Source organism: Balearica regulorum, chromosome 2 (assembly GCF_011004875.1).
Source record: "Balearica regulorum gibbericeps isolate bBalReg1 chromosome 2, bBalReg1.pri, whole genome shotgun sequence".
NCBI lineage: Eukaryota > Metazoa > Chordata > Aves > Gruiformes > Gruidae > Balearica > Balearica regulorum.
In genome coordinates this window covers 87337959-87358847 of record NC_046185.1, presented here as the reverse complement: position 1 = coordinate 87358847, position 20889 = coordinate 87337959, and the positions used below count along the sequence as shown (strand labels likewise).

The following is a 20889-nucleotide window of genomic DNA, read 5'->3' as shown; positions in this document are numbered from 1 at the left end:
CTAAAAGAAAAAAAGCAAATCAAAAAAAGAAGTGGAGACAAAACAAAGATGAGTTAGGAGAGGATTGCCTTCTCACTGCAATATCATAGAATCATAAAATGGTTTGAGTTGGAAAGGACCTCAAAGACCATCTAGTTCCAATCCCCCTGCCATGGGCAGGGACACCCTCCATTAGACCAGGTTACCCAACGCCCCATCCAACCTGGCCTTGAACACTTCCAGGAATAGGGCATCCACAGCCTCTCTGGGCAACCTGTTCCAGTGCCTCACCACCCTCACAGCGCAGAATTTCTTCCTAATATCTAATGTAAATCAACCCTCTTTCAGTTTATAGATCACTTCCCATAATGACATTAATTGCAGTACTTTCCAAAATTAGTTGTTCAGGATACTTGCAAAACAAGCCCTCATTTTTTAAATACTTTCTAACATTTTAAGGCTAAGTTTGCATCATTCCATATTGCAAGATCATCTCAAGAACTTTTTCTATTTAAAAGTTTGCTTCTTGTCATGTTGTATTTCTTCTGATGCATATGATGTTCTCTTTTACCATTTAAATCACCCTGGAGAACTGGTGTTTTACCATTTCCTCATTTCTAAATCTACTTTGTGTTGGCTTTTCAGTTCTCTGGCTAGTAAGATTAATAAAACACTGGAATTCTTGTAAATCAAATCGGGTGGAAAATATTTGAAGCAAAGGCAGCAGTATTTAATGTGTAAGTTTCAGCAATATTAATCCCCTAGTCCATATAAAGAACACCCTTAGAAGTTTCTAAATTGAAAGGTTTTAATGGGGAAATAGTTGATCATCTCAGGGCACTCTTACTCTTTCTGAGGAAACGTTTTGACAGCAGCTTCCTAACGCTTTCACAATGTTCTCCCTATCTGGATAACCTTTACATTCCTGACCAGGTTGTTTTCTATGTCATAATGTTTTGTATCTGCAGCGTACAGTAGCAGGGATGTTGACGACTAGGGAGTGAATGCATTTCAACTTATATTGTCTCTTCCTTGTTTACTTTCAGGATTTGGTTACTATGTACAGTTCAGAGATGAGTTGCTGGAAACTGCTTGGCTGCATCAGCAACTAGAGACATAAAACGCAAGTCAAGAAAAACAAAACTGCAGACTCCGTCGCTGACCAGCTTGAAGAGCATCAGCAGTGGAGAACTATGATAATACAGCAAGCCCTACTACTTCTGTTGCTCTGGATGTGGCTGCCACATCCCTGCCACACAGAAATGCTGTTCAGAAGGACTCCTGATCTCAGACCCAAAAGCTTTGGGGGACGTGCATCAGGGAATGATGGAAAAGCAATTCACCGCCAGAAGCGAGGCTGGATGTGGAACCAGTTTTTTCTTTTAGAGGAATACACAGGATCTGATTATCAATATGTAGGCAAGGTAGGTTTCTCATTAATGTTTCTGTATAATTGTCAAGTTTACTTAACTTCCTACAGAGCCCTAGTTTCTACTTTTTATTCTAATGCAGAAGCAGCAGATTTCCAGGTAGTATGTATGCTGTTTGTCCTGCTAGAATCGCTAATTTAATATTGCTAGTTAAAGTTATTCAGAAATATTTGAATGAAACAAATTAAGACATCTTTGAGAAGTTTGTTTGCTTTAGCACATTGTTCCTACTAGCAGCCCATTCAGTATCTCTTCTGTATCAAAACATATTATTTTATCATTCATTATAAAAATCTTCAACTCTTTCTCTTTAAATATTTCATGTTTCATACAAGATAATGCATTCTTTTTCTGTGCTTATGTTTGAAGAATGGAACCTATTCTGAATAAAAATGTTCTTCCTCTTTAACGCTCCCTGAATTTTAATAAACTGCAGTGAGTAAAATTCATTAACAACTGTGTGATAGAAATGAGGTGGTTAGGAAATGAACTCCAATAGAAGTCAGCAGAACTGCACATATGACTGTGTAGCATACTAGATGGCAGTGTCCTTTAAATTGTTTTAGTTGACACTTGTATTTTGTCATGTGATTTATTGAAAAATATAAAATGTTTAATGCCACAATAATAGTCAAACAGGAATTAATTCAAAATGGTAATTCACTTGAAAGTGGAAATCAGTGTCAGCAGTAATGGGTACCAGTTAGCACCAATGGTTGGTGATAAACACAGAAATTTCATTTTCTATAATCCAGATTTTTATTTTTTACATGGTTTTGAATTTGTAAAATACTGCAGAGAAGTACTGACTTGCCGAAAATCACAGAATCACAGAATAGCTGAGGTTGTAAGGCACCTCTGGAAATCATCTAGCCCAACCCCCCTGCTCGAAGCAAGGTCATCTAGAGCTTGCTCAGGACTATGTTCAGGCAGATTTTAAATATCTCCAAAGGTGGAGACTCCACAATTTCTCTGGGCAACCTGTTTGAGTGTTTGACAACCCACTCTGTAAAAATCTTGTTCCTATATTTAAAGAGGATTTCCTGCCTATTGCCTCTTGTCCTGTCACTGGGCACCACTGAAATGAGACCGGGTCTGTCTCCCTTGCTCTTTCCCATCAGGTATTTATATACATTAATAAGGTCCCTGCTGAGCCTTCTCTTCTCCAGCCTGAACAGTTTCAGTACTCTCAGCCTCTCATGTGAAAAATGCTCCAGTTCCTTAATCATCTTAGTGGCCTTTTGCTGGACTCTCTCCAGTAGCTCCATATCTCTCTTCTACTGGGGAGCGCAGAACTGGACACAGCACTCCAGATGTGTCTCACCAGGGCACAGCAGAGAGGAAGGATCATCTCTCTCGATCTCCTGGTGATGTTTTCCTAATGGAGCCCAGGGTGTTGCTGACTTTCTTTGCTGCAAGAGTACATTGCTGGCTCATGGTCAGCTTGCTGTCCATGAGGACCCCAAGGCCCCTCTTGCAAAACTGCTTTCCAGCCAGTTGGTTCCCACAATGTACTGGTGCATGGGATTATTATATTATAGAATACTTCTTGAAAGGCTTAAGAATGTTGGGGGAGGGGGTGAATTATTAAAATTTACAAAATTTAATTACCAAGTAAAAATTTAAGAGTGTAAACTTATGAATGAATAAATTGCCTTTTTGTTTCTACTTTTTATTTGTTGCTTTGAGCCTGTAATTTTAGCAATAGCATTTGAATAATACAGCCATTTCCAAAGCACTTTGAAAGCTTTGTAAATAGTCCTCATATTTATTCCATACACTTATCAAGCGTAAAGTCATGCCTCCCAAGTGTTCCAAAGTATCTACGCCTGTTCCTCAGTCCAGACCGGATTGATAGGTTATGAAAATTGACCTTGCCCACAAAATAAGAAGTATCACTCTATCAAAACACTATACTATTGTATTTGAAAGTATATTGCTCCCAGAAGCAGCAGGAAATAAATAGCTTTGCAGGGCACCCTGAATTTCAAACTATTTAGGCTCCTTCAGAAACCTGCTGATTACTTGTTTTATTGTTTTTGAATATTTATGATCTAAAATCATAAAGTGTGAGTGGTGTTACTTAATAATTTTCTTCCAGTCATGATGAGTGAGGGAAGACTCTTTACAGGGAAAAGGGTTAACACTTTTATAAGTTAACTCATCTACATTAAAGAAAGAGAGAGAGATGTTAATAAACAGAGTACTACTTTGGCTGAGAAAAAAAAAAAAAATAGTGTTTGCAAATGGAAAGTGGTAAGTAAAGATAAGTAAAGCTGCAAATAAAGAATACATAACTGAGAAAAAACTTGAGGAGCAGTTAAGACTGCACTTTCACCTTTTTTGCTCTGGTTAGAGCAAAAAAGTTGTTAATTTGAGCAAGCAAATTTAAAATTAACCTGAGTATGTAAAGTTGACCTATAGTACTTATCTGACAAGTTTGGGAAAAGTGTAGAAAACACATGTAAAATGAAGAATATCATAGCATTGTATTTGCACAGGAAGAGTTTTACACAAAGGAAGCAAAAGGAAAGAGATTATATGTGGAGCTAAAAATTGATTGTTATGGTAATTAATGTTTTAACAGTCTGATAGTCCAAATTCTCAAATTATTAGAGAAAAAAACCCTTGAAATTAAATTCATAGTACATAAACTTTACGTTAGCTCTTTTCCCTGGTGTTGCACTCACCTTTCCAAAGGCCATCTGGGTTGTATAGTCAAAAATGCTTCTGGATATTTCCTTTTATCTGATATTATCCAAAGCCAAAATGATTTGGATAGGTGGGTGACATAAAATGCCACCTTTCTGTTAATTTCTCTGCAATGTATTTGGAGATGGTGTTTGGAAATTGTGTGAGATAGTAAGAGCACAAGTTAGAACTCAATGATTTGTGGTCAATGACTAGGAGACAATGTTTGTCATAAAGAGATTTCAGTCAAAAATTAGAACTAAGTGCAATTTTTAAAATCGACAATAATAGTTAGATGACAAACATGCCAGTGAAAGGATTAGCAGAAATTCCAAAACTGAGGCTACCAGATTCATCTGGATTTGTGATTTACATCTGCTTGCTTTATGAGCTCATGATTGATATATTTTTTCTTGTTTATTATCCTGCATCTATATATCTGTCAAGGGAGCTTGAAAACTGTTGAATATCACATTATTCTTGAAACCAGTGTCTACAATTCACAATGCAATTTATGCATTCATTTATTCACTGTTTAAGTGAGCTTAAGAATGTTCTACTAGAATAATGATGGAAATGAGGTTCAATGAATGAATGGGATATGTAACCCAGTAACAGCTGAAGAGTTCCTTGTTTCAGTCAACCATGCTTGTGAAATGGTGGCAAAGTACATATTGACTGAATATGGACATTCACTAGTTGCTTCAGGTCAGTAATTATTATTATTATAAGAAAGGAAGATGGTCATCCTTTCCTCCATGTAATACACAGCATCCTGAGGGTAGAAATCAAAACAATGTAAGTGAATTTTGTATATGCAGAACCTCAACTACTAATTACAATGGTAGTTTCTAGTAAAGGTTGAAGCCATAAAAAAGAGCAGTGTGGGAAACCAGACCTATATATGTATTACACAATTTATCTTTGAGCTATATCTTTGCAAAAATATGCTAGAAGACGCTAATTCTGAGAAAAGGTCCTTTTCCCAATTTGAGAGAAACAATTCAGGGATGTTCCAAAACAAGATTAAACCTCATATCAGAAAAGGCATTTTATCCATATTTGGCATTAGAGTTATGGTTAATACTTCCTTCACGTCTTTTTCTGCACAGAAATTCTACGTAGGCTCTACTGTTCTTTCCTAACAGACTGAAAGCTGATTCATAATTTTTATTTCTTTTTCTTAGTATATAGTTTCATGGCAAATTTATTATTTTTCAGATAAAGTTGTGCAATTACAAAGTATTATGTATTTTCAAACTTGTTCTGAAAAACTTCAATTTATTTTGAGTATATCCAGAAAAAATATTTTTCTTTCAAATCTAAAAATTATACTCTAATAGTTGTCACCTAAAGGAAGCACCACTGTGTACCAACAGTGTCTTAATCCATAGTCATACAAAAATAAATTTACAAATAAATTCTTCTTCCAAATTAAAGTTTATTTTCCTTCCTTATTGTTTCACCAGATCTTGCCATTTTTTTCATTCAGGCAGATATTTTTCCCACTTTGCTTTCTGAGATAGATAGTGACTTTTGCCAGCAATTTTCATCACAGTATTTTTATTGCATAAAGGATCAACTGATATGAATTTTTCAGCACTTTGAGAGACTGAAGTTCTTAGTTATACTGCAGTGGTTTTTAGTATCTCAAAAGATAATTTATCATATACTTGCACATAAATTTATATATAATTTTGCATGTGCCATATCAGAACTGTTACCAGAAAGGATTATCCTGGCAGTATTCATAAGTGCATGCTTCTAAGTGCATCCATTATCTTTGATGGTGTAAAGAGCAGAAAATGTCAACCTCACTTAGTTCCTCTCGGTTTGAGAACCCCAACATGGACAGGATTCTGAGGAAAGGACTTGGAGTATTAGCAATGCATGCATACACAGTTTCAAGAACAACACACTGGTTCATAACCTATCTTTTCCTTCTAGTAACTATCTGTGTCTATTGACACTGTGGATGATATACCACGGAACTGGTACCTGAAGGAGGGTCCCATGTCCTTAACTCCATAAATCCTGAAAGACAGCTAACTCAAAAGTGACATTGCTTTTAAACACCTCAGTAAAAGCATAGGGCTTAACAAAAGTGTGAATAAAGCCCAGGACAGCTTACCACCCAGTCATAAAGACAGTAAAGTAGGGAAGCCTCAGATGTTGCTTGTAGTCTAGTTAAATGTATTTGTATTGGAATTAAATATACTGTTTTAAGTTTGTGTCCTGGTTTCAGCTAGGATAGAGTTAATTTTCACCAGAAGCTGGAACAGGACACATTCAGGACAGGTGGCCCAAACCAGCCAAAGGGGTATTACATACCATATGACGTCATGCTCAGCATCAAGGGGCTAGTCGGGGAGGGGCAGCATTGCTCCGAACAGCTCCGGGACTGTCTGAGATGCTGTTGTGTACGGTTGTCAGGTCGTCGGGTGAGAAACTGCATTGCATATCACCCATTTTGTATATTCTGTTATAAGTACTGTTGTTGTTATTTTCTTCTCCCTTTGATGTCCCAGTAAACTGTCCTTATCACAACCCACGAGTTTTACCTTTGTCTTCCCATTCCCACAGCAGGGGGGAGGGGTAAGCGAGCAGCCATGTGGTGCTCAGCTGCCGGCTGGGGCTAAACCATGACAGTTAGTATTGCTAGTATTCCTTCATATTGTTTAGTATCGTTAGTATTGCTTCGTATTGTTTCATATAGTCCATAATCAAATGAGAAATACTTTGCATAGAATTTGGCAACATCAGAGGTAAAAATATGCATTTTCCTGAAAGTCCATGTTCTGTTAGCATAAAAGGATGAAGAATAGATAAGATCAGATGTGCATAGAATTGTCACTGTTGGAGAAACAGTCAGCTTTAAGGAACGATTAAACAAAATAATTTCCTGAGAGAAGTGAAAGCCAGAAACCCTCCTGGGCAGGAATTTTGAATGGACTTTTCCTTCTGATGCAGCAACTACCAAAAATACTGTTTTGGAGAAGGTAATACAAAAGAGTATGTTGTCTTGATTTCAAAGGGTTCGTCATCAAGTGGGACAAAAAAAAGGTCCCAATGAAGTGTTGCTGTTTTAGTGGCAAGATGAAGACTTATCAAATCCTTTTAAAAACTTCTGTATTTTGATTCCTGAAGAGTGTTTCTACCATATCTCTTTGTTTCATAAAGACCTCTTGTGCCATGAGAGACTAAAGAGTAGGATTTTGAATTGGAAGTGCTCATATGCAGGCTTAATATCTGCTGTGAAGATCTGATGGAGCATGAAATGCCTTCCCTTTCATGTGACAGAAATCAGCTCTGTGGCAGTAAAGTTCTGTAGAGGTTGAATGTTCAGCTCGAGCAGATTCTTGTGACAGGGATCAATAAAGAATAATGGAAAGGGAGGAATGATATTATGCAAACTGAAAAAATGAATTGTGATCTGCTGTGTCTAGGACTCAGCTGCCAAGGTGAATGAGGACAGCTTGTCCTTTAACAGCTTCCACTTGGGATTTTTTTGTGGTGTAACTCTACTGGATGCAAAAAGCAAGTTGTTCACAGCTGTGCATCTTCTAAAGTCTGATCTAATTGACAATACTGCAGTGTAGTGGAATCAGCACTTGAGGGACAACATTTAGAAAATCATTTCTTTCTCAGCAAGACTTAACACATAGGCTGTGAAGAGGGTTATTTAAGACACCAATTTATGGCAAGGATATAAAAGCTTGCTTTTGGGGGTACATGTGTGGGCTCCTAGATATTTTGGCACAGGTCAAGAGTGTCAGAGCAAAATATGGTTCAATTTCTTTTCTTTTTGAAGGATGTATTCTTTTCTACCTCTTCTTGTAGTCCAGAACACAGGAACTATGATGGTGTCTCAAAACATACGGCACAACCATTGTTCTTCCATAACAGCAAAAGCATCAAAAGCTTCCTGTAAGATTGTCCTGGAGGCTCACTGATTCACAGTGAGTGCTGAGATAAAATTATTTCTCAAACTGTGTTGGGATCCATCTTATTAGGGAGTTTATGACTATAACTGGTTAGATTCATCATTTACTCTAAATCGAAGTGTGCAGAGGGTTTATATTTTCTGTTTGCAAAAGGACTCTTCCTTTGGAAACCTCAGTGTATACTGGAGTCTCTGACTTCTTGCTTCATTAAATAGCAGCAGAAGGTACTGGTGGCAAAGAGCTGACCTGGCTCAATAGGAAGTTTTTATTCCCATAAAGAATGAATTATTTGTTATCTACTGTACTGGATGTATCCCTACAAAACAGTGGGTTTTCCTGGATGACACAGGACAGAACTAACGGATAGTTGTTAAGGTATGCAAAGGCTTTGTAGTATCCACCAGTCTTTTAGTAAAGACCAAAGAAGCCACAGTTATTGTGTGCCTGAATCCAAAGCCAGCTATAGTTGTTCAAAGGCTGTGGATTCCCAGCCCTGGACAGATGTCTGTGCATATGAGTTTCTTAAAATGTTGTCTGGTAACAAGGGAAGAGGGGTTGGGTCATTTGGGTAGGGCATATTGAGGGCATACTCAACCCTACTGCTTAAGGTGATTATCTCCAGTGTCCAAATTATCTGATGGTAATTTTGGTCAGATGTACCAGGCACTGTAAATGGAAGACCTAAGTGAGCATTCCCAGTTGCCTCTTTAGACTGGCAAATCTTGAAAAGGGTGAGGAAGAAGAGACCTACAGTGAAATTCCAGTGCTTCACAGTAAAAGAGTACTGGAATAGATTACTATCCTTTTAGACTCTTTTTTAGTGGTGCAGGCTGCATCCAACAATGCTGAGAGTAGATGTTTCAAGGCAGTTTCGTCCTTCTCGGGGAGTTCAGTGTCAGTATTTGTGCTGTTAAGGAGAAATGCTAGATGTGTTGAATGCCTCTCTGCTTAAAATCCGTCCTTAAAGCCCAAACAGGCAGATTGCTTTGGGATTGTGCTTTTTCTCTAAAATGGTAAGGTAAATAGGACTGTTCATCCAACCAGAACCACCCAGCACCGCAAGAGACATGTTTCAGAAATCCAGTGAGGCCTCATTGTATGTTGGTAGCTGAAATTGTCCAGTGAGGTATTAGACGAGATACAGCACATATTGGAAAGAAAAGAGAAAGAAAAAGAAAGAAGCAGAAAGAAGAAAAAGAAAGAAGAAAAATGAAAAAGATAAGAAAAAATATAGGCAAGGATAGCAAAATGAAACCAAAAACCTAAAAAGATGAGTAAGTAGGTGGTGCCATTCAAACTCTAGCTTAGCAGAGAAGATCTGGTTTGACAAAACTGAAAGGCAGTGTGTCGTATATTTTTATTACTGTATGACTTGGACACAAAGTAAAGAGCTCAGACCATGCCAATGCCCTTATGTGTGCTGCTAGGGAAAAACTGGCTAACTGTGCTAATCTAGTTGTAATCAAATGGATATGAGTTATACGTCGTATCAGATATTAACAACTGGTATGGTGAAAAGAGGGGAAACACCATGGTTCCAGGTTTGTATCTGCATCAAATCTTCACTGGCAGTAAACTCTGTGCCAGTTCCAGGCTCACATCACATATCCATACATAGCTAATTGCCAGGGGGCCTTCAGTCACATGGCAAGTGAGGCCTCGATGAACAAAGCAAATCACAGTCCCAAGAAGACAGAAACCACTCTCTGAGACTACAAGACTCCAAACAGAGAAGTAAGGCAAACCAAGTAGCAGGAACTCCAAGACACTAAATTGCTTAAGTAGACACATCTATGTCTTAGGTAGACACATGTAAATGTGCTTATAGACTAAGCTTAGTCCAGGGCCTTTTTCACTTTTATAGGTACAGTTTTATACATAGTTTGCATAATTTTAAAAGTCATAATGACTGGAAGAGTTAGAGTGAATGAAATGAGATATATTCTATAACATTTATATTTGCTCAGCTTTCAAGCAAATACCAATTTTACAGTCTGTTCTTATTTCTCCTTGGCTTCTATAGGACCATAAGTATCATATAGTTTTACACTGTTAATGGTCTTTAATTGAAATTCAAAGCATGGACGCTGCAATACATCCTGAAAAACATGAGGTTGTTTTAATCATTCTTTTTTTCCCATTAAGGAAAACAAACTAAAACTGCATGCCATTTTTTGTTAGGAGATGCAAAGTCTAGAAAGCTGCTCATTGAAATAGGTCTTGAAACATTAAATTCTGTTCAGAGTCATTATTCAGTTGAAAATTAAATGAACTTTCTAGTTCTTCCTGACCAAAATGACCCTTCACAGGCATTTCAAAGCTTTCTGTTTCAAGCACAGCTTTTACATACTACTGCTGGTATGTTTAACTTCTGATGTAAAGCACTAAAATGTATTTCATATTTGCTATCGTATGTCACAGGCAGCATTTTTCCCTTTCTTATCCAGGCTTTCCCTGAGGCGCCTGCCTGTGGCTGATTCCTGATTCCTTTACTTCCCCTCTGCTGAGTGGCTCTGGGGGATGGGGAATGGGAGGCTGTGGTCAGTCTGCTGCTCCTTCCTCCTCGTGCTTTTCCCCTGCTCCAGCCTGAGGCCTTCCCATGGGCTGCAGTCCTCCATGCTAGGCTTGCTCCAGTGTGGGCTTTCCATGAGCTGCAGCTTCCTTCAGGGCATGTCCACCTGCCCCACCCGGGTCTCTCCCGGGGCCGCAGGGGCCCCTCAGCGGGGGCACCTGGAGCCCCTCCTGCCCTTCTCCCACTCTCTCCTCGGGGCTCGCAGGGCTCTTTCTCACCCCGTTTCCCTCAGCCCTGGCTGCCGGGCAGCGCTTTGCCCTTTCTGACCCAGGCTTTCCCCGAGGCGCCCGCCCGTGGCTGAGGGGCTCAGCTGTGCCCTGCGGTGGGGCCCTTGGAGCCGGCTGGAACCAGCTGTATCCGGCACCGGGCAGCCCCGGCCGCTCCACACAGGGGCCGCCACTGCAGAGACCCCACCAGTGCCTGAGCACCTGTACCTTATATAACATACTTAGCTCATGTATATTAAAACAATTTTTTGTTACTTCTTTTTCCATGTGTCACTAGATCTCAGTATTGTAGAATCATACACTATGCTCATACTTAATTTCAATCTGCCAGAAACTAATGGAAATATGAGTAGGACTAGTAGCTGAATATTGGTTCCTCTTTTTCTGTCAAGTGAGTGGAAGCTATATCTAATGGTGTTCAGTGCAACAAGGTAGTATGGTAAATGCAAGCCACTGGGAATATATGAATAGTTTAATGAAAACTTGCTAGTTTTGATACAGGAGTGAAGAAGATTATTCAGCTTCTCCATTTTACTCTTTACACATTGATACTTGAGTGCAAGCCATTTATCAATATACTCCATTTTTGTTTTCCAAGATGAATAAAAGCAAGTGTCACCATAATTTAGAATCAGAACCTGGGAACTCAAATTGTGATACGTCAGAGAGATTTTGTGTGTGTTTGTGTATTGTTTTGATGAGCACACTTGAAGCTAAGGCAGACTTTCTTTTTTGAGTGCCGGAGATGTCTACAACAATAGTGGCGGTAGTTACAATAGAAATAATTCATGGAATACAGGCTTGGTTCTGGTCTGAATTTGATGAGAGGTTATGTATAATGAGACTGAATCGTCAATACGGTCCTACTAGTCACTGGGGTAGGTTTCTGAGAAAACTATTTTAAAATATTTGACCTTTTTTTCCCTAGTAATCCCAATAGCAGTGCTCTGCCATTTTGAAACTAATTTCTAAGAGAGCCAATTCTGCTCTCTGCACGCACAAAGTGCAATAGCATCATCTAGTTGTCGGGAAGATTTAGAGGGAGGATAGTCTACGTTATGGGCATCCTTCCAGCAGGTGTAAAATCAGCAGTAAGATGCATTTTGCTGCCTTCACAGAGAAGAATTATAGCTCTCTTGGGTGGTTTCCAAGCTCAGAGTTTGTATATGATTATGCATTGCACTGAAATTACAGCATGCTTCAAAATAGTGTGAGAAACACGGAAGTAGTTTAGTCTGAACTATCCAATTCTTTTCAATTCAATTTCTCTTTCAATTTCAAAATTGCATCTACTTGCCACAAAAAGATACTCCAAAAAGGAAAGAACTGATAAAACTTAAATGATTTATATTCAAAGCCATAGCTCAGGAAGAGTAGAGTCCACTTCATCACAGTACATTCGTTCACTCAAGGAATTAGAAAACATAATAGAAAAGGGAGCTTTAGAAATGTTTGACCTACACCTTGTTTGAAATGATAAATGTATAAATAGCCAATAGTTTCAACAGCAATTCAAAGGCTGATGCTTTAGGGGCTTTTTTTTCCTCTCTTGATTTTTTTTTTTAAATCAGATGCAGATGACCTTTTAAATATCCTATATACACAGAGAGCAAGGAAGAGCCAGGGGTAATACTGAGGGAAAATCGGCGACTTGCAACAAAATACCCATGAGGGAGAGAGTGCTAAGAAGTTAAAAGTTGATGTTTACCCTTTTAGAATGTCTTCCTGCTGGAAGCTTTTCCTTATATTTGTAAGAGTGTTTTTGTCTTTGAAGATAATTAAAAATAAGCTGAACCAAAAAGGCTGTAATGGCAAGTTCTTTCAAACCCTCTAATGCCTTCTGTTTTATGGCAGTAAGTAGCTATACAGTCAATGTATCTGAAGTCCCTGGCAAACAGAGTAGGATTTGTTTGCTGGAGTAAACAAACATCATTGTCCAATTCATCAGTGTTACTTCCTCAAACTAAATTGTGTTTCCTGAGTCTTTTAGCAGTTATTATTTGAGAGTGTTAAAGGAGGACTGGGCCACTGAAGGAAAAAATCGTTCTCGAATTTGACAATATTTTGGTCAATTTTAAATGTTCAACCATAGATGAGTTCATTCCCTCTTCAAGACAGAACAGAAGCTCTCTTGTTTTCATTTCAAAGATCCAATTCACAGACCATTCAATTACCTGAAACGCAGGTGCAAGGTACTTTATATGTCTGAACACACCTAACAATTTACAAAGGCAATAATGAATAATTAGATGGCTTGGCATGCTAGCACACATGTCCAAACAAACTTTATGCAAGCATCTAGATGGAAAATATGAGCTGAAAGAAGGACCATTATGTTTTGGGAAATTCATGATACTGTACTTTTGAAAACTATGTAGTTGTAAAGATTACTGCCTACACCATAAGACTCAGATGGCTGGGCACACAAAATTACTGTGGGAAAAAATTCTAGGTAAAAAAATTAAGAAAACCTCAGTGCTCAGTTGCAATTCTGTTCATCTCTTCTGTTCCCCTTTTCCTAGTTGTAGAAAAGCCTTGCTCTTTCATATTGACTTACACTGATACTCTGTGCCTTTCTTTTATTTCCTACCTATGGTCTTCAATCCAGTTATGCTACCTGGATTTAGCATTATTGTTTTACATGCAATGCAGACCCACACCAAATTAACTGTTCTTGGGTCATTTTTATTTAGGTAAAGTGCTCTCTCTGCTTTTGAACTTCTATTTTATTCCTTTGAGCCTGCATTTCCTTTCAACTTGCCTACATATATATCTCAAAGCAGTGGTGGGAAGACATGAACATATTAAATTTACTCTTGATGTAAAGTTCAGGGTAATCATACTGTCCTTCGATGTCAATATTTTGCTGACTTCTGATTTATTTTTATTGCCCAATGAATGGTTGTCCTTTTTAAATAATCCTCAAGCAAATGACATTTATTAAGACAACAAGGTTGGAAATAGAGGTTGGACTTGATGATTTGAAATATTTTAGGGTGGAACTATGGTGGCAAAAAAACCCCCCCAACAACACCAAAACAAAACAAAAAAAACCTACTTTGCAGAAGAACTTGGAAGACTGACATTCTGAGTACTTTGTAAAGTGGCTGCATGATATAGAAGAGATGATCATGCAGAATACTTTGTCTCTTCCTCATCCAAAACCAGATGAGTAAAGAAGCAATCTGTCTTCCCTCCCATTTGTTTAGAAAGTGATTTATATTATGGAAATGCTTTTCTAGGTTTTCTTCCTAAAAAGTTTTAGTATTTTTTGTTATTACATATAATTTAGAAGTACATATGCTACAATATAATGATTAGTAGAATAAATTACACTTGATATGCAGAGACATAAACTAGTAATAAAGATTTCTTCCTTCTATATTAAGAATCCCATCTTCTAACAAGAACTTTTGCATATCCTTTTTTGAGGTATGACATTTGATGTAAAGTATTCATAAATTAAAATTGCTGAGTCTCCATGTTTATGATTGCTAATACCACTATAAATGGGATCTTTAGGAAGTAGAAATATTTAAAGAATATTATTTTGGAGTGAATATAATAATTAACAACTATTACTACCTAGAAATCATGGATATAAATTTTTTAGCTTAATACTAAATGATAAAAATTATATTGATATTTTAAATGTTGACAGTGAGAAAAATAACTAATGCAGTTGTGTAAGAGGTGAAGTAAACAGGATGAAAAAAATGAGAGTTCTATATAAATTTTATGTTTTAAAGAGTAGGAGTTTAAAGAAATGTCACAAAACAATCCATTTTGAAGCAGGAAACCAAAACAGATAGGGTGCTGTAGTGTTCCAGGCCATGTTACTAAAATTTAGGAAAACTTTTAACGAAGTGGAGGTACTTGTGAAATGCTATATTAATGTGACAAGTAGAATACATGAGCTTCAGCAGAGGCTAAATGGGTATAGCCAAATAGCAGATAAATATGTCTATGAGGGAACAGAGCCAGGAAAGATACAGGACTTTAGTAAATTGATTTTCATTTTTTTACTTGCAAAATTTCACAGAACTCTCCATTCCTTTTTTTTTTCTTTTTTTTTTTTTTCCTTTTTTTTAATTCTGTCACTTATAAGAGCTACGGTGCAGGAACATGGCCACATTTTTACACGGAGATGCGACTGAGGATGCCAGCTCCACAGAGGATTCCTGAGAGGATTTAGAAATACCTTTAGCAATCAGAAGGATGTCTTAGGTTGTTCAAAAAGGATAATGAGTCTACTATATAAATAATACAGTTAGAAGATAAGGAAACTGTTGCTTAATTATCTCTTTAGTTAGGTCAGGTTATGTGACAGACCATTCTCTGTGTCAAAAGTGGCATGTTTTCTAGTAAAAGCCAAGTAAAATAAATGTAATAGCTAGAGGACTACTGAGTGGTGTGACACTGAAAAGAGCTGCATAGGATTAATCAAGGCCTATCATTTAAGAATAATGGTAGAGATTTCAGTAATACTGATGTATTTGCTAGGAAGGGATAATGATGTGCTATAGAAAACAAAAAGTCATTGAAGGAGCAAGGAATACTATTTCAAGTGCACGTAAGACTGTGTACGATAAAAGAGAATTAGGAAGTTTTCTAGGAATAGTGTAGAATTCTTTTTACTGCCAAAAGAAGAAAGTAGGAGCTAATGGTGCACAAGGTAAGAACTCAAGTTTCATGAAACTGGGCCTAATTCTGGAAAAGAGAGTGCAAAAGCTCTCTGTGGTTCTATAGACAAAACAAAAAGAATAGAGGTTTTTGGTATAAATGGTAAAGCAGTAATTTGTGTCAAGACAAGGAGAATTTTTATTTTTTTTTTTTAAACACACACAAAGAAAACCCAAACACCCAACAGCATAACTAACATAGTATATTTTATTGGAAATTAGGAAAAGGGAGATTGGTTAAAGAATGCTTCTGATGTTTTACAAATGCTGGCAAATGTCATAGAAGCTTTATGGAAATATTGACTTGGCCTATCAGCTGATTACCAGAATTCACATAAGTTAGAAATAATTTTTCATCAGTGATGTAGTACACAGAACACGTTTTTGAAAACAGCAATTAACATTGCAAAGGAAAGTAATTATTATGGACTACAGTTCTTAATTTGTAGCAGCGAAGATCAGGTTAGGCTTTCTGTCTCCAGTAAAAGTAGCTGAGGAATACAGGTCACTGGGTTGATGATGCTGTCTTGTATGTATACGCACATAACATGTAATGCTCTGTATGACTTGTGCCAAGATTTATATCCAAATCTGGTTATTTTGGTATCTTACAGTCTGATAGAGAAATAAAATATGCTGCTTTGCTAGGAGAAGTTTTTATTTAAATTTTAATTATACCTACCCAGTCTTAATACAAACACAATTAAATTCAGTTAAACTTCCCTATGTAATTGTAATTCCCTATGTAACTTAGGTGCCTACAAGGTGTCTACAAGGCATCATTGTAGACAAATCCCCCAAACCCTCTCTGGGAACTCAACATGCTGGGATTTCCCTTTTAAGTGCCTGTATACTAATGCACACTGTATGAAGAATAAAGACGAGTTGGACATTTGAATACAGTTGTAGGGCTGTGATCTTGTTGGGATTATGGAAGTCACCTGTTGAGCTTGTCAGCTGACTAAGCCCTCCCTGCACACCCTCCCACGTGAACTACCACGCGAACTGTTGTGCCACGGGCCTGGCTGATGCGCCACACCTGCGCCACCCCGCTCTGTTCGCAGTGCTCCAGGTCAGTAGGGCTCCCTAGGCTGCTTTTTATAGGCATGGGAGTGGCTGCCATTGCTCTGCTAACACCCGGGTTTCATCAGTGGCTCCTGGGAGAGCTGCTGGCTCATGGCGAGTCTCTCTGCTCCTCTGGTGTTTCCCTTCCTCAGGACAACCCCCTGTGTGCCAAGATCTGCCACTCTGCTGCGGGTCGGGCCAGAACCGGAGCAGCTCTCCTCAGGGACTGGGTGCACCCATGAGTACTGAGGAAGCTGGCGAATTCATTACAAGGCCACTCTTGATAATCTTTGACTGATCATGGTGAGTGAGAGAAGTACCCAAAGACTGACAGGAAGCAAATACCACCCCTATCTTCAAGAATGACAAGAAGGAGGACCTAGGGAACTACAGGCCAGTCAGCCTCACCTCAATCCCTGGAAATGATGATGGAGCAGCTAATCCTGGAAACCATTTCCAGGCACATGAAGGACAAGAAAATTATCAGAAATAGTCAGCATGGCTTCACCATGGGGAAATCATGCTTGACCAACTTGAGAACATCCTGTGATGAAGCTACTGGCCTGGAAGTTGAAGGGAAAGCAATGGATATTGTCTGCCTGGACTTCAGTAAGGTCTTTGACACTGTCTCCCATAAACTGTTGATGTTTAGGCTGGATGAGCAGACTTTGAGGTGGACTGAAAACTGGCTTCATGACCAGATCTGGAGGGTGCTATCAGCGGTGCAAAGTCTAGTGGGAGGCCCATAGCTAGTGGTGTATTCCCAGTGATCAATATTGGGTGCAGTCTTGTGTAACATCTTCATTAATGATCTGGATGATGGGGCAGAGTGTATCCCCACACAGTTTTCTGCTGACACCAAACTGGGAGGAGTGCTCATATGCTGGAGGGACCTTCAACAGGCTGGAGAAATGGGCTGCCAGGAAGCTCATGAAGTTCAGCAAGGTGAAGTGCAAAGTCCTGAATCTGGGGAGGAACAGCCCCAGGCACCAGTATATGCTGGAGGCTGACCAACTGGAAAGCAGCTTGGCAGAAAAGGACCTGGTGGTTCTGTTGGACACCAGGTTGAACATGAGCCAGCAATGCGCCCTTGCTGCAAAGGTGGCTCATGATATCCTGTGCCGCATTAGGCAAAGTACTGTTAGCAGATAAAGGGAGGGGATCCTGCCACTCTGCTCAACACTGCTGAGGCCACCCCTGGAGTGCTGGGTCCAGTTCTGGGTACCCCAGTACAACAGAGACATAGACATACTGGAGACAGTCCAGGGAAGGGTCACAAGGATGATTAAGGGACTGGACGACCTCACATATGAGGTAAGGTTGAGAGAACTGGAACTCTTTACCTTGCAGGAGAGAAGACTCGGGGGGATCTTATCGATGTATATAAATACCTGAAGAGAGCGTGCGAAGAGGACAGAGCCAGGCTTTTTTCAGTGGTGCCCAGTGACAGGACGAGAGGCAATGGGTACAAACTGAAATGCAGGAGGTTCCCTCTGAAAAATCAGGAAACACTTTTATCCTGTGAAGGTGACTGAGCACTGGCACAGGTTGCGCAGAGAGGCTGTGGAGTCTACATCCTTGAAGATACTCAGAAGCTGTCTAGACATGGTCCTGGACCACTGACTCTAGATGGCCCTGCTTGAGCAGGGGTGGGTTGGACAAGATGACCTACAGAGGTCCATTCCAACTTCAATTGTTCTGTAATGTAATTGTGTATAAGATTTAAATTATAACTTCTTTACTTAGTAGTTGGTATATAAATAGGATATTTCTTGTGAATACTATTCTCTAGAATAATGGATTTTGTAATTTACTAAAAGGAGATACAAATTTGACAGGCAAATAAAAATATGAGTTGCATTTAATGGTTTATACATATTTCACCTCTCTTCTCTCACAGATCTACCTTTAATTCTTTGACTACTCCTATAGGGTTATAAGACAATGATACATTTCTCCTGGACTATGCATTTATTACATGAATAGCCCCACTGATCTCACAGTGATATAAAATGAAGCCAAGATTGACCCAAGACATCTTTGTCCCTCATTGTTCAAAATCTTATATTATTAGTTATAGCATTAGTTCAGATTCATCAGTAGTTTCCTGAGACATATGAAAAATATGCCTACTCTCTCTCTTTCACTCTCTTCCCTTTCTTGGGATTAAATTTAACAAGAATACTATATTATTATGGATATCACTGTTTTGGAGATTATTAAAATATCCTCTTAATATTTTTTATTCCTTAATGATGATATATACCCTCCACCTTGTCTGACATTTTCCACTACCTGGGTTGACAGACATTACTATTCAGTTCTCTGTGGTATATTTGTTGTTGCCCCTAAAATACCTCTTCCAAAGATACATATACTTTAGAATATTCATGAGGAGAAAATGCACACATAATAAAGGTAGAAAATCTTCACAGCTCTTACCAATTTACGTTACAGTGATTTCAGATGGAAACAGAGACAATCTTGTTTAACGTGTTTTTAAACGGCCTCCAACAGTAGATGAATTGAACTAAGCATCACTATTCTTAATAGTGTTCTGAATTTGTTTAAAAAAATTGAATGCTTTTTATGTATAGTGCAAATTGTACATTAGGACATATAAAAACTAATGCTGTTTTAATGGCTATTTTGTTAATAACTAGGGTACTTCAGGAAAACATATATAAGGTATAATAAAAAAATTATTCTTAACAAAAAAAAACCCAACCCTAAAATTTCTTCTTAATTACCTCTTTGTTGTCATTAATGCAGAGGGCACGAGGACTGGTGGTGACTTTTCATTTCAAAAACCCCCAAACTAAACAAAGAAAACCCAAAACTTTCAAATACATCAAAGCTGTTCTGAATTCAGTAAATGAAAGATCTGTAGTGTTTTAGCATATTAGACTTCCTAGGCTATTCCTTGGTGGAACAGAGAGATTGTTCTGGAAACTACTTAATCCTTTACACAATATTTAGTAAAGATTTTTATTTTCATTCAAAATCAGCCAAACAACATAAAACATAAAATGTATGTTAAAAAAAACAACAAAACAATTCTGAAGAGAATCTTATCAGACACATTTCCATCCTGAGATCATAGATTAGTGTACAGAGATTACTCATGGAAGTAGGAATACAGGCTTGTGCCACATGAAGCTGAGTAGGGGTAGGACCAAATAATGTTTCTTTGTTTAGTCCACTTTTTTAATGAATGGAAACCTGAACAGCAGACATAGGATTATTTTTTTCCCTTTAACACAAGAATTCCCTTCTGCCTATTCACACCCAGTCACCTGAAGAAGGTATTAGGCCAAGCTGCCAGAAAGTAAGGGCGCTTCAGTTTCAGTGATAGTTCTCTACTTTCTGTCTTCACCTGATGAAGAGACTGTATTTATTACATTAAAATTGGAAGAGAACATGCATATGGACTCATGTAAGAACTCTTTCGTGTATGAAATTCAATTAGTCTCTAGCTCATGTTAGCTCAATGCTTGTGTGTCTTCTGGAGTGGAAGCTGCAACAATCTAATGAAGCTGAAACTTTCTTCTAGCTCTCTGAACATCAGCTAAAGACCTTGGCTTGAGGAGGGAGATTGGTTATTGGCACATTGACTCAGTGCATCTATATAAGACCCTCTGCTGTTCATATGATGTGTCATAAAAAAAGAAACTGTCTTTCTCAGCTGAAATCCTAGAAGATTTTGTCAGTGACAGGACCATCTACCTTCTCCGGATTGTGAATCTTCCTTTTAGAATAAGCTACAATAATGGAGAAAAAAATGCAAGTCTAGTGATGAAAAAATACCTTTGCTGTATGATTACTTTGCAGAAACTGAGAATCTTGCAGATGGTATCACTTGTTGTGACGACTGTAGGGAGCTGGGAAAACAGTATTTCTAATCCTGTGATAGACATTGCTTCACCAGGGATGTGTAAAAGAACCCTAAAAATATTATTAATTTTAATTTATCTCTTACCATTTTAAAACATCAGTCCAAACAAACAAAAATCTTGAACAGCAAGAAAATATTGTAATCTTTCTCAATAGAAATGGTAACAATGATTCTTATCTTTCATCTGGATAATGAATCAAGTTAAAGTAAACTAATATAATCTGAAAATGCACTGCAGACTGGAGTTTTTAATTTCTATTTGTTGCTTCTTCTAAGCAAGCAAAAGAATTTCAGAGCACTCCTCATCTTGCATTACTTGTTATACTTCCATTTCAGTTTGCTCTCCCTTTATCTTTCTGAGCTTCACAAAATTTTCTTTTTAAAATGTGCCTTTTTCCTTTCCA

At 38.2% G+C, this 20889-nt stretch overlaps 1 protein-coding gene across 3 annotated transcripts in view; it reads left to right on the top strand.

Annotated features, from left to right (window-relative positions):
- The window catches only part of CDH10 (cadherin 10), a 111225-nt gene that overhangs the window by 42702 nt on the left and 47634 nt on the right, over window positions 1–20889 (top strand). For all 3 annotated transcript variants that reach the window (XM_075744854.1, XM_075744851.1, XM_075744853.1), the window contains exon 2: window positions 1026–1403. In XM_075744854.1, the coding sequence (XP_075600969.1) occupies window positions 1173–1403 (231 nt within the window). In that variant the 5' untranslated portion in view covers window positions 1026–1172. The remainder of the gene's footprint in view (window positions 1–1025; window positions 1404–20889) is intronic.